The 13654-nt window shown below is 50.8% G+C and overlaps 2 protein-coding genes across 4 annotated transcripts; one reads left to right on the top strand and one right to left on the bottom strand.

The window, feature by feature from the left end:
* Nucleotides 1-1657: 1657 nt before the first annotated feature.
* EIF1AD (eukaryotic translation initiation factor 1A domain containing) lies at nt 1658-6349 on the bottom strand. Its single transcript, XM_036121548.2, has 6 exons — nt 5959-6349; nt 4722-4901; nt 4467-4575; nt 4257-4365; nt 4035-4085; nt 1658-3526 (listed from the first exon to the last, which is right to left on the bottom strand). The coding sequence occupies exons 2-6, from the start codon at nt 4806-4808 to the stop codon at nt 3382-3384; spliced, it is 501 nt and encodes a 166-aa protein (XP_035977441.1). The 5' UTR covers nt 4809-4901; nt 5959-6349; the 3' UTR covers nt 1658-3381.
* Nucleotides 6350-6500: 151 nt separating this feature from the next.
* BANF1 (barrier to autointegration nuclear assembly factor 1) lies at nt 6501-8266 on the top strand. 3 transcript variants are annotated; one of them, XM_078057766.1, is made up of 4 exons: nt 6508-6641; nt 6987-7182; nt 7353-7490; nt 7741-8266. In XM_078057766.1, the coding sequence occupies exons 3-4, from the start codon at nt 7368-7370 to the stop codon at nt 7885-7887; spliced, it is 270 nt and encodes an 89-aa protein (XP_077913892.1). In that variant the 5' UTR covers nt 6508-6641; nt 6987-7182; nt 7353-7367; the 3' UTR covers nt 7888-8266. The 3 variants fall into 3 exon arrangements, with proteins under 3 accessions (XP_035977444.1, XP_077913892.1, XP_035977445.1); XM_036121551.2 differs by lacking the exon at nt 6987-7182 and having other exon boundaries at nt 6501-6641; XM_036121552.2 differs by lacking the exons at nt 6508-6641; nt 6987-7182 and adding an exon at nt 6854-6939.
* The last annotated feature ends 5388 nt before the right edge of the window (nt 8267-13654 follow it).

Here is a 13654-nt window from a genome sequence, read left to right as displayed (position 1 = left end):
AAAGTCCCAAGTAATACAAATACTATGCATTACCCTTTTGCCTGAAAAAGCTTAAACACACATGAACTATGATTAAAAAAATATAAAGTGCCAAATGGACTTAAGGATAGGGAACCTGAATAGACAAAAGGCCACAGAATTAAAAGGCAGGCAAATATCTACCCCTTAAAAAGGAACCAAACACAGATGTTTTTATAAATAAAGTCTACCAAACTTTGAAGCAACAAGTAACTCCTGTTCTACAAATTATTCAAGAACAAAGAAAAAGATTAAATGTTTCCAAGTCCGTTCTACAAGGCTAGCATAAGGCTGTTACCAAATTGGGAAAGGGAGATCATTAAAATAAGAAATGAAATTGTCCCAGAAGTAAATATAAAAATCCTAAAGAAATAAACAAACTCTAAAACTAAGTGGGGCTTATATGAGATTGCAGGGATGGCTCAATACAAGGAAGCCTGTCTGTGGAAAGCAGCACAATAATAAAAGGAAGTCTTTTGGTTCTCTCAACAGGCGGCGAAATCCCTCACTTTTGGTTATCTCAATAGGCAGCGAGATCCATCACTATAAATAAAGGAGAAAAGCCTTCAGTAAGCTAGGAACAGAAGGAAACATTTTTAGCCTAATGAAGGTTATCTACCAGACACCTAAAGCAAGAATTGTGTTACATGACTCAGGAGAACAGTTCCCACAGGGAGGAAAATGAGGGTGCCACCCAACATTATACTGGAGGCCCTGGCCTCCATGACCCCTAAAAAGAAACAAGTATAGAGGATAAAGCTACCGCCAGTAGGACATGATTGCACTGCCCAGAGAGCCAAGAGAATCAACTGAAAAACTATTAGCACAAAAGAATTCCATTAGAGGGCGCCTGGGTGGCTCAGTCAGTTAAGTGTCTGCCTTTGGCTCAGATCATGATCCCAGGGTCCTGGGATCGGGCCCCACATCAGGCTCCCTGCCCAGCGAGGAGTCTGCTTCTCCCTTTCCCTCTGCCCCTCCTCCTGCTTGTGCTCTCTCGCTCTGTCAAATAAATAAACAGAATCTTAAAAAAATTTTTTTGATTAGATCAACTAGGGGAACAAAGACAGCTTTCCTAAATGCCAGTTGATAGTCAGAGATGTAATTTCAAAATATCCCATTCGTAACAACAAATAACTAAAATTCCTAGTACTAAATTGAACCAGAAATGTGAAAGACCCATATGAAGACAACCTTACAAAAGCACATACACACACCATTTCTGGATAGGAAAATTCAAAACTGTTAAGATAGCATTTTTCTCCACATCAAGCTATGAGATTGAAAACCCTGCCAATGAAAATCTCAACAGGATTTTTAAATGGAAATCGACAAGTTCCTTCTAGAGTTCTTACGTAAGAAAAAATATGAAATTTTCAAGGAACAGTGGGGCAGGGTGAGAGAGCTATGAGATTACCAGTCATGCCATAAAATATGGTATGTGCACATACATCAACGGAACAGATGAGAAACTGCAAAAAGAGACCCATATGTATGCAGGAATTTAGTTTATTTTAAAGTTTAAATCTGTAAAGAATGACCCATTCAGTAGATGATATAGAGACAAATGACTACCCCTTTAGAAAAAAAAAGTTGCCTCCCATAAAAAATAAATTTCAGACAAGTTATACACACACATACGTATCCTTAACTCATCTGAAGTTTATTTTTTGTATATATACACATACGCACAAATATACAGACATGTATATTTTTAAAGCTATACTAAGCTAATATAAAGGAAAGTGAACAAGGAGCAGAAAAATGCAGTGGTAGCTGGAGAGGATGTGCGATTCGCGACAGGTCTTTCAGACCGTGTTTCAGATGGGGGATTCCATAGCACCTTTGATGCTAACATACCCAGTACAGAGGATGGCAAAAAACAAAACTCACATAAACTCCTTACTCAAGAGGACAGACAAGCTCCAAAGCACAAGAGAAAAGGTTTAAGTCCCACTGGATTACATGGGGAAGTTAAAGACAAGACAATCTGTAAGCACATTTGTAGGGTTGGTAACGAGGAGGTGAGAGTTCCCTCCAATGGCTATCATTTCTTAATGAAGTATGTGGTGAACACCTAACAGGGGAAGGGGGAAATTGATAGACAACATACAAGTTTTGAAATACGACATCCCAGAGATCTGCTAGGCAGTGCTGTGTGTCCACCTGAGGTTTGTAAATATGAATTTAAGGTGAGTTAGGCTGGTTGTTTTCTCTAGCAGTTACTTGAGCACAGGCACAGAAGTGAATGGCTGGGTTGCCCAAGGTTAGGTCTTACTAGATAAACACAGGTGAGGGAAACAAGGTTGAGTGGAGGGTGTGGACGGAATCGATGTTGCACAAGGAGGGAAGTGAAGATAGGACAATAATGGGAAGAATGTGTGTGGGGAGGGGCTGTGGATGAAGATACAGAGGAGGTAGTTGAGCAAATAAGCAACAAAGCCAGGAGGTGGTGATTGTACAGATATTTGAATTCAAGAGGGGCTGCAATTCCTATCAATGGCAGGGGTGCAGCGAGTGACCGAGGTAGGCAGCAGGCCTGGAATGGAAGACAAGGAACTAGGGGGTCACAGTGTTGAACAGAACCACCCATGGGATGGAGAAAATGGCAGCAGAAGCAGGGGTGGAAGACTCTAAGCCAGGAGATAAGCTGTTCAATGTCTGAACAGTGGTTAGAAGATCAATGCCAACAATGAAGGCGTATATAACCAGAAATAAAAGCTTCAAAGGATGACGTGGTTTGCAGGAGAGCTGAGGAGTAATGGTCTGATTAGCCACAAGAGGCCACCAAGCAGAAGATGTACACAGCAGCATGGAGGTGGGCACTCCTGCAGTCACGGTGACTAGAAAGCCAGAAAAAGCAGCTTACGAGGCACGATGAAATTCGTCCTGAGTGTCTCTTAGAGGCAGGGCGCACTAGGTCCTAGAGCTGTGTTCCTGAACGCCTGAGTCAGCATTAATCGCAAGCTGGCAATACAGAGGGATTGCTCCCAGTTATTATTAAATACGTGCAAGAAGGCACAGCACAGGGCCTGGTGCTTACTGAGTGCCCAGTGAGAGAGAGAATCTAGGAAAGGTTCCAGCCATTCCCATTTCCTGCTCGTTTAGGACTTGCACCTGAGGGACCCACCAAGAAGCAGTTTTTAACTTCACCACAAGACCCTCCTCCCTCCAGAGAGCCACTCAGACACCAGCACAAGTCATCACCCACCAGGGGTTTAATTCTCCTTGAGAAGAAGGTCAGTTCAGAGAGGGGCCCTGGCTTGTCCCCCATCCTGGGGGGAAGATCTGCAGAGCACCCCGAGAATGTCCAAGCTCAGAGGAGCCAAGAACTAGTCTCTGAGCAAGAGAAGTGGGTCCAGGGACTCAGGCTGCCTCCTCCTCTTCGCTCTCCTCCTCGCTCTCGTGATACTGTCTGCGGTTGGTGTTAACAAAGAGGTCAGAATCATCTTCAGAGCTGGACTCTTCTCCTGATGACTGTGGCTCCGCTGGGAGTTCTGGCTGAGTCTGTCTGCACGGGGGAAAAGGGACAGGGTTAATCCAATGCCCTCTGGGAAAACTAGATCTGCAATCAAGGAGCCCCACAAAAAGGAGGACCACATGGCCAAGAAAAACTATCTAAAGACTACCTCACACCCCACCTCAAAAGTTTGCTAAAACCACTGGTTTTAATAATAAGGATTCTACAACCACCAACTAACACTAAGTGGACTCACACCACATACCAAGTATTATACTAAGCAATTTTACAAACATTAACTCCTTTAATCCTCACAAAGCTCCCACTTTATAGATGAGGAAATCCAGGCTTAAGAGATCAAGTAACCTGCTTAAAATCATGCATTTACAAGTGGCAATGCCATGATCTTAACCCAGGACATCTGACCTTCAAGCCGTACTCATAACCACATATTTAGGAGCGCCCACCAGGGACACTACATAGGAAGAAAGAATGTTTCTATTTCCCCCTCAAGGCACCGAGGCCTGAACCCGTATTTTTTTGTCGTAAGGCTTCTCACCTATTCCTGTTGTTGTTGTGTTTCTCGGCCACTTCTGAGAAGGCCTCAGGCCTGTGCCAAGAGAAGAGCCAGGGTCAGAAGGGACGGAAAACTCGATCAGCAAAAAAGCTGTTCTGAGCTATCCCTGCCTGGGATGCCATGATCTTCCCTCCTCCAATCTCACAGCTAGGAAGTCAGTCTCCCCAGAAATGAGGCAGCCAATGACCAAGGGGACTACCCTACCAGAGCCCTTCCTTCTGCAGAGAGCGCACATGGTCTTTGCAGAGCACAAAGGAGATCTCGGCCTTCACTTTTTCTCCCTCTTCAATGGGGTCAACAATGAGGAAGTCCCCTGCAGGTAAGAGAGAACAAAAAACACAGTAGATCCTGCTTGTAGTGGGGAAAGCCAAGCTCACAGGAAATAGCTATCTCCTAGAGGGCTGCCTCTCTCACCTCTCTTGATCCAGATGTTCTTACGGTATTTGGAGGGCATGCTCACCAAGAAGCGCTGCCCTTGGGCTGTCTCCACTTCATGCAGATTGTTCCCTGGGGTCCTGAGTACCTGGTCCAAGAGAGACCAAGAACTAGTCAGCCTCATCAGTCAGCTCAAATATCCAGTAAGCTGTGCTGCACCCTACCCCCATCCTAGGGGCCCAAGGGGAGTAGAAGAATGGGGAGGCAGAGCAGCTTGTGCCCAATGCCACTCACCCTCACGATTTGCTGCTGGTCAGAGGGCACCATGTGCTCCCCCAGCACCTCCTTCACCACATGCTTCCTCTTGGTGGCCTGAGACATGCTGGGTCCTGTCCCAGGGGGGTGAGGGATGCAGAGACTGTCAGCTCCTCCTCCTGAGTTTCTTGGATGGCCAGTTCAGAACCTGGGACTGTTCTGAAGATGGAGAGAGACCTTTTACTGAGGAGTGACTGTTTCCTGGTTAAGAACGTGAGCTCCAAAACCTAATTACTAGGATTCAAATCCTACCTTGGCTATTTACTAGCTGTTCAACTTCTCTAGCTTCAGAGCCAAATAGTAGCTAACTCCTATCACTGTTAGTAGAATAAAATAATGCAAACTAAGCATTGTGTACAGTGTATATACATAAAGTACAGTGTATGGCACCTAAAAACAACTCATGTTAGGGGCGCCTGGGTGGCTCAGTCGGTTAAGCCTCTACCTTTGGCTCAGGTCATGATTCCAGGGTGCGCTCCCTGCTCAGTGGGGAGTCTGCTTCTCCTTCTCCCTCTGCCCCTCCACTTGCTTGTGCTCTCTCTCTAATAAATAAAATCTTAAAAAAAAAAAAAACCCGGGCGCCTGGGTGGCTCAGTTGGTTAAGCGACTGCCTTCGGCTCAGGTCATGGTCCTGGAGTCCCGGGATCGAGTCCCACATCAGGCTCCCTGCTCGGCGGGGAGTCTGCTTCTCCCTCTGACCCTCCTCCCTCTCATGCTCTCTGTCTCTTGTTCTCTCTCTCTCAAATAAATAAATAAAATCTTTAAAAAAAAAAAAAAAAAACCCTCATGTTATACGTAGTGGCATAATCACAGAAACTAAATACATGTTCTACAGAAGTCATGCGGGCAATCTCTGGGGAAGGAATGCCTGATAAACTGTATCTTCCTCAACACGTTTGGACATTCTACGTGTAGCACAGCCACACTCCACAGATGCTCAGTTGTTTGTTTTTAAACACACTACAGTCAGCAGCCAGTTAGGAGACGCAGAGCGATGGTCCAAGCCAGGAACGAGTTAATAACACATCGGGTAAGCCGGCCTGGTCGGCTGTATCGGCTAGATTTCTGACGTGGGTACTGAGAGGACAAGGACTGGTACCACCGAGGCTGATGGTTTCCAAAAGCAAACTCCGAAGTGTCACCTCTAGCTGCCGTCCCCTGCCCTCCTGCCTCCCTATGCCGGAGCAAAGAAAGACGCTCAGAGACCCACACTTACTCTCTGGCCCCCGTCTCCCACGGGCGCTGCCCGAACGACCTCGTTCTCCAGGTTGGACGCTGAGAGCGGCTCGCCCACGACTCACTCCGCAGCTGAGTCAACGAGGGCACAGAAAAGGGGCCTGCCGGCGGTCAGGACGCTGGCGTGGACATAGACTCAAGTCCCCTGCGCCTCCGACTCCTACCCGACTCCTCCAGGCCCGTGGCAACGAGGACGACGCGAGCCCTCCCGAGTCGGACCCTTCCGAGCACCGTACTTCCGGCGCTATCTCGGAAGCCTATCGGCCACCTTCCCCTGCCTTGTCCGTCCCTCTAACTCTTCCCCTCGCCGGGTCGGCCAAGGCTAAGTTCTTGAGTTCCCGATGCCGCGTAGCGCGGAATGGAGTTTTCTCGAAGGCCTCAGCTCCCTGAGACCGGACATGCTGCCCGAGAAGCGAGACCATAGAAGGCAGCCGGGCTTCCCGCGGGACAGCCCGAAAGCGGTGCCTACTAAGGACTCTGTTGAGGTCGAGAGTGCCTCATCTCTATGGCTCTATGCGGCTAGAAGTGCCCAATTCGGAATTTTTTAAAAGGAGGCTCTTGAGGCGACCCGGAAGCGGAAGTGGAAGAAAGTTCTAGTGGGTTGAGGTATCGGTGGGAGCAGCCGGGTGGCGGGAGGAGCCGTTACAGGAGCCGGAGGTGCCGGTGAGCGCTCGCCGCGGAGCAGGGCCCGAGCTGGAGGCGGGAGGGGGTGCGGGGAGGAGGGCAAGAAAGGGGCCTTGGCGCCGTAGCGGGCCAGACGATGCGCCCTCAGAGAGGGCCCGGGCCGCTGTGCGGGGAGAGGGCGGGGCGCGGCGCGGCGGCGCGTGGAGGGGGCGGGGCCCGGCGCGGTGGGCGGGTCCTGTGGGCGGGGCGGGGCGGGGCGGGACTCCAAGCGGGGACTCCGAGGGGCTGAAGGAGCAGGTGTGCGCGCTCCGGCCCGCGCGCTCTCGCTCTGTGAGCGGTGCGTGCGGGCGAGCGGGGCCGAGAGACCTTTCGTTTGCCTTTCAGGCGGTGGAGCCGCTCCAGGCGGGTTCAGGGCCTTCTTAGTCCCCCAAGGTCACAGAGGGAGTGACAGCTTCAGGGAGGGCCCCGGCTACCGACTCTGGGAAATCTTCCCACTACCCCGCCTGCGCCACCTGTGCGGGCAGGCTGGTTGTTCCTCTGGGGCAGCACGAAAACCCAGTTCCCGCAGAGAGCCGTTCTTGTGCGTAGCAGGGAAAAGGCTCTTCTTGGACCTCAGTTCTCACATCCGTGAACTGAGGAGAGTTGAGTTAGCAGCCCTCATGGCTGGTTTCGCTTTCTCTTAACAACATTGCACTGGGCCCTTGGGGTTCCCGGTTTTCAGCCCTAACTCCCTTTTCTTGGGATTCCCAGATTAAGCTGATCAAGATGACAACCTCCCAAAAGCACCGGGACTTCGTGGCAGAGCCCATGGGGGAAAAGCCAGTGGGGAGCCTGGCCGGGATTGGTGAAGTCTTGGGCAAGAAGCTGGAGGAAAGGGGCTTTGACAAGGTGTGGGGTGGCTGCATGCACCTGGGCAGGGCTGGGGGTGGCGGACTACCATATTTCCTGGCACTTTGGGGTTGAGGAAAGCGAGAGTAGCTGTTGGGGGTGGCCAGTGGCGTGTGATCTGAAGAGACAGCCCCAGCCTGCCCTACTTCCTAGGCTCATGTGCTTTGAATGCCATAAAAGTGGCCTCCCTGTTCTTTCTCGGTCCCACAGAGCAATTAGCAGCATGCCCTTTACTTTGCCTGTTTTGCAGGCCTATGTGGTCCTTGGCCAGTTTCTGGTGCTAAAGAAAGACGAAGATCTCTTCCGGGAATGGCTGAAGGACACATGTGGTGCCAACGCCAAGCAGTCCCGGGACTGCTTCGGGTGCCTTCGAGAGTGGTGCGACGCCTTCTTGTGAGGCTCTCTCGGGGAGCCCCCAGTCCCTAGCCCCAGCATTGAGTCTCCAGAGTTTGCAGCCGCATGGGGACTCCTCCCTTGTCCTCTACAAAGGAAGAGATTGCTGTTGTTGTACTCACTTCTGATGTACTTCAAGGTCTTTTGGGAGTTCTCTCCCCTCACCATTTCAACTTTTTTGAAATTCTCGCTCTTGCATGCATCTCCCTTCTTCCCCTCCCAGTTTTGTGTCAACAATTATCAGCTTTTCCGAGTGGATTCCTGGGCCTTCCTTCACCTCCTGCCCCCACTGGTCTGTTTTATGCTATTTGGCTCCTTTTTTGGCAGAATAGTCACTGTCCTTGTAAAGTTTTTTAAATCAATAAAGTCAGTGGCTTTCATGACTGGGCTTCATGTGTTGAAAAGCAGGTGGGCTGGGACTTCCCCAGGGACTGACCAGGTCTGCCACACTCCATATCAGTGCAGATCGAAACTGGCAGCTTCCTTCCCACTCTGGAGGGCAGCCACCCTAGCCACATGGGCCTCAGGCAGGTGCCTTGGAGTGTCTCTTAGTAATCTGGCAAGAGCGTGGGTTGATCCCTTCCTGGGATCTGGGTGGGCTGTGATGTTCCAGATGTCAGCCGAGTCAACAGCTGGGCTAGGCAGCACCTGGTGGAAAAGTCAGTGGGAGTCGGATACCAGGAAGAGGGTGGATCAAATGTGGGTTAGAGTTCACCTGCCAAATGTCATGTGCTCACCTGGCCTCTGGGAGGAGTGGGCAGGGCTCTGGTTGTCTGCCTGGCGCTCTCTTAGGCAGAAAGAGCATGGACATCACAGCTAGGGGGGCTTGAGTGAGCTACAGTTTTGTTGGGTACGTTTTTGTCCTGGTCTTTGTTGAACACTCAGTATGAACCAGGCTCATGGCTAAGATCTTTGTAAACGTTTTTTTCTCCCACAGTAATAAGTAATTGTTTTTTCTCTTTTACAGGTGAGGAAACCAGAGGCTCAGAAAGACTAATTTGACTGGATTTACTGCTAGGAAGGAGCCAGGTTGGTTCTCAAAATGTAACTCAAAACCCATGTAGCTGAGGGCCCTCTGTTCCCTGGTCATGTCACTTGGTCTCTCCGAGCCTCTGTTTCCCCACTTGGAAAATGAGGTAAGATCAGATGAAATGCTAGCTGTGTAGCACCCAGTCCTGCTTGGATTTCATTCCTTCCACGGAGCATCGTTGAGGAACTACTTGCTTACAGGATTTTCCTCAGAGGGTTTACAGTCCGGCGAGGAGGGAATGACAGATATTAAAGGCAAAAATTGGGAAACCGTGAGGAGTTTCTTGTTATCTCAGAGTAGGGAAAATTTGATAAATAAATTCCATTAATAGAAATTTTGTTTGTCTAAAGAAACCAGGAAGAGGGTGGCGACGCTAACCTAGGGTGGGAAAGGATATTGGCAGTACACATAAGCAACCCGGGACTGCATCCAGAGAAGGTACCTCTGATGAAGACGAAGCAGACAACACAGTAGAGAGAGTAAAAGACCCGTAAGGTGGTCACAAGAGGAATACCCAGATGGTGAATAAGCTCTCGAAATGGTGGTCGGTCACAGCGGTAATCGGAAATGCAAATGAGATGGCATTGTACACGCACCGGCAAAAATTCTAAAGTCAAACAATACTAAGTGCTGATAAGGGAATGGAGCAACAGGTTCTGACATCTAGCTGGTGGGAGTGTAAATTGGCCTGAACCCTTGGGGAAACAGTTGGGCGTTTTCTAGTAAAGTTGAAGATAAGACCCGTCCCATGACCTGGTGGTTCCACTCCCAGGCCTGTTTCTAAGGATGCCCATACACCTGCACCTGAATGCGTGTTCACCGCGGCTTTATTTATAACAGCCCCCAAGGCTGTCCATCCCAGTGAAAACGAACAAATGACAGGTGAATTTCAGTGCTGAGCAAACAAAACAAAACGTCAAATAGTGTGATTCCATTCACGTAAAGTTGACAAGTGGATTCTTGCTCAGTAATCTCTGTTGGTGGTAAAACTAGAAAAAGCAGGGAAATGCTTATTGCAAAAACTAATAGAAAGAAGTGTGATGACTTTTGTGGGAAGGAGGCAGGTGTGAGGAGTAGGGGGCTTGGGGGCGGGGGTGGCAGTTTCCATGTCTTGACCTGTGTGGTGGTAATAACGGGCATTGACTAAGTATCTAGTAACTAAACAGATAGGTTCTGTGTGCTTTTCTGAATATTAGCTACATCTCCGAATAGTAGAAGGATAAAAAGGAAACCCAAAGTAAAGCCCCAGGAATAGAGCAATTATGTGATTAGTTGGAGATCATGATGGTTATAGTACGAATGAGGGTTCAGTGCAGGGCCAGGTCTGGAAGGTGAGCAGCCGCCCCGGAAGGGTACCAGGTGGCCAGAGCAGGGCCCAGCTTGTGTTACAGACCACTTCCTGGGAGGGCGCCGGCCCGACTCCCAGACTGAGCTGGTAATTCAGACTGTCCCTAGAGTTTCAGTCTGTTTCTGATGCTTTCCTGGATGGGTCCAGGGTCACCTCAGAGTCCCCTCAGCCTTGACCCTTTGTGTTGTGATGCTGTCACGTGGGCCTGGGCTGCTTAGGCAGGAGCTTGGCGGGCCGTGGCCTTCCCCTACCTCAGTCCTGATACTGCCAGACTGTTGCTGATACTCTTTAGGTAATGGAGACTCCCTGCTCCACGACACCCTTCCTGTGGCTCCTGCCTGTGCTGGGTGTCAGGTTTTGCCTCTCGTGGCTCTGGCACTGGGATCCACCCAGCACAAGACTGTGGGATGCGCTGCCTGTTTCTTCCTCCCTGTGGGGTCTTCCCTGTGTCGCCCACAGGCCGAAGGAGCTGGAGTCTGCTTTCTCATCTCGCTTGGGGCTCAAGCAGTGTCTGTGACACGTTAGTAGGTTGAAACGCTTTATCTGGGCCCTTTATTGCATCCCACACAAGTTCCTGGTTCACTCCTAGAACAGCAGGAGACAAAGGGCATCTAGAATGTACCATGTGACAGTGTGGCTTCAGAGATCCAGCCCCAACTTAGCCTGCAGGACAAAGGGACCAAGGCCCAGAATGTTGGAGAAAGCAGACCCAAGTGGGGACTCGTGGGAGGTTATTTAAATGTCAGCCCAAGGGGCGCCTGGGTGGCGCAGTGGGTTAAGCATCTGACTCTTGGCTTTAGCTCAGGTTGTGATCTCGGGGTCATGAGATTGAGCCTCGTGAGATCGAGCCCCACATCGCTCCCCATGTCACACCCTGCACTTCGTACAGAGCCTGCTTAAGACTGTTTCTCCCTCTCTCTCTGCCCCATCCCCAAAAATAAATAAATCTTAAAAAAAAAAAAAAAGTCAGCCTTCAAACTGCTCAACAGGCTGTGCCTGGCCAGGGGACGTGGAAGTCAGCAAATACTGACCAGTGTTCCTTCCTTGCTGTACCCAGCCAGAACTTGACCCCCTCAGCCAGTCTAATCATGAGTGCTTGGATCGGGCCCAGAGCTTGGAGTGAACCCAACTCCCGTGCTCTGGGGTCCTGAAGGGATCCCGCTGACCCTGGAAGAAAGTAAGGAGAAACTACGGGACGGACCCAAGCTCAAGACACACCTTCCCACTCTGCCCCAGTAGCAGACCCGATGGTGTGAAAGGCTGAGAGTCTGTGCTCGTGACTACCAACCTCCTTCCTTGTTGCCCCCCTCCCTGCAGGGACCCAGGGCTCTTCCTACTGTCACTCCTGGCCTTGGCTGATAATAGCCTGAAGGAGCCAGCCAGACCTGGTTCTGATCTCAGTTCCTCCTTGACTTGCTGTGTAACCCGGAGCCATTTGCTCACTGTTCTGAGCCTCATCTCCTCTGCCACCTGGTGCAGGTTTGTAAAGATTCAAGCAGCTAATGAACTAAAGCCCCTGGCACTTAGGAGCGCTCCTCCACAGATGGGATTTTTTTTTTTTTTTAAAGATTTTATTTATTTATTTGACAGAGAGAGACACAGAGAGAGAGGGAACACAAGCAGGGGGAGTGGGAGAGGGAGAAGCAGGCTTCCCACCGAGCAGGGAGCCCGATGTGGGACTTGATCCCAGGACCCTGAGATCATGACCTGAGCCAAAGGCAGACGCTTAACGGCTGAGCCACCCAGGTGCCCCCACAGATGGGATTTTTAATCACGGTTGGATCGTTGGATCGCAGCTTTCCTTGCCTTAACGTCTCCTTCCTGGGATGTGGTTAGGGAAAGGGGAGCAGAGCCCTGGGGGAGGGAATATCCGTGGCCCAGCTGAAAGTTTTGGAGAAGAGGGTTCTGTGGGCAGCACAAAAGTCCTGAGTAGCCTCATCCCAGGGTGAAGAGGCTGTCGAGGGCCCACACTGGTCAGCAAGACTCTTTCGGCCAGGGGCAAGAGAGGGGTGCCACGGGCAATCTGGATTGGGATGCCCGGGCCACAGTAAAAATGGAGACCGCGCCCCATGGCCAGTAGGGGTGGCCAACCCTAAGCACATACCTGGCCCAGGCCTCCTTCTGGAAGTCAGAGGGGTCCAAGCAGGATGGAGTCCAGGCTGAGGGCGCTTCTTCAGATGAGACCCACAGCCCTGAGAACATCCTCTTGGAGCACCCCTGCCCCCAGGGAGCCTCCCCTACACAGCCAACCTCATATCCCCATGGAGAGGTCCAGGACTCACACGCTAGGATGCTGACACGTGGGTGCCACCAGGCTCCACCACTGACACTTTTCCTTTGGCCCCCCCAACCCCCTAGTAAAACAGCTTCTGCCAAGCGGTTGTGAGGATGAGCAAGCGTGTGGAGGCCCCGGTGCAAGGCCCGGCACATAGAAGCCCGTAATTGTTGGTTTCCCTTCCCCATCCATCTTTGCCCACACTAGCTGTGTGACCTTAGACAAGTGACCTGACCTCTCTGATTAACTTCCTTCATCCAAAAAATGAGGTTGAGGCTTACTACCGAAGAGTGCTTATGATAGACCAGTGGGTGAAAGGTCTTTGGAGGTAGTTAGGTTGTGGTGCTCGTCTGCACCGGTGCAAAGGAGTGATGGGTAGGGTAGGGGCGAGTGAGCGAGGGACCCATTGGCCCTTAGTGAATCAGAGACCAGGCCTTGGCTGTTTTTCCGGGGAGCTGTTGGAGATAAGCGTGGCCAAGGCTGAGCTCCTAAGTAATGGCAGAGCAGGCCTGGGAGAGACCCTGGGGGGGCTGCCTCTCCGTCCTCTGCCCTGCACAGCCGTCCTGAGCCTCTTTACGCCCTCCCGGGTTCTCTGAGGTTGGGTTTCTGCCTGGCCTTGGCCTCCTCATTAAGCCACACTTGAGCCAGCTCTCCCACAAACTGGGGTCTGTCCCTTTAAGGCAGACACCTGAGCCCGCGACTGGTGACTCTTCCTTGGAATCCCAGATTGGTTTTCACAGCTGGGCCGAGGGGGTGGGGAGCAGCTGGTCCGGGTCTCCCTGAGAGGAAATCACTGCCCTTCCTGGTCCTGGGGTTCGGAGAGGCCGGGAATTATGCCTGCTTAGAATATGCATCATCAGGAATTATGCCTGCTTAGAATATGCATCATCCATCATCATAATAGCTACCAACGGTTTGTCAGGTGCTGTAAACCACGACCTCTTCCAAGCCCCAAGCAGGATCCTTGGAGGCCCTAAGCACTGACAAGGCCTCAGGGTCCCAGGGCAAAAAGCCCCACCTCCCCTCTGCAATATGTGATTAAAAGTACAAGCTACACTGAACTCTAAAACCTGAATAAGGAAGTCCACCAAGATTCAGACTCTTCTCGTGGGAGCTAC

Source organism: Halichoerus grypus, chromosome 11, assembly GCF_964656455.1.
Source record: "Halichoerus grypus chromosome 11, mHalGry1.hap1.1, whole genome shotgun sequence".
Classification (NCBI taxonomy): Eukaryota; Metazoa; Chordata; class Mammalia; order Carnivora; family Phocidae; genus Halichoerus; species Halichoerus grypus.
The sequence above is the reverse complement of the archived record's forward strand: the minus strand, read 5'-3'. Positions and strand labels throughout refer to the sequence as shown.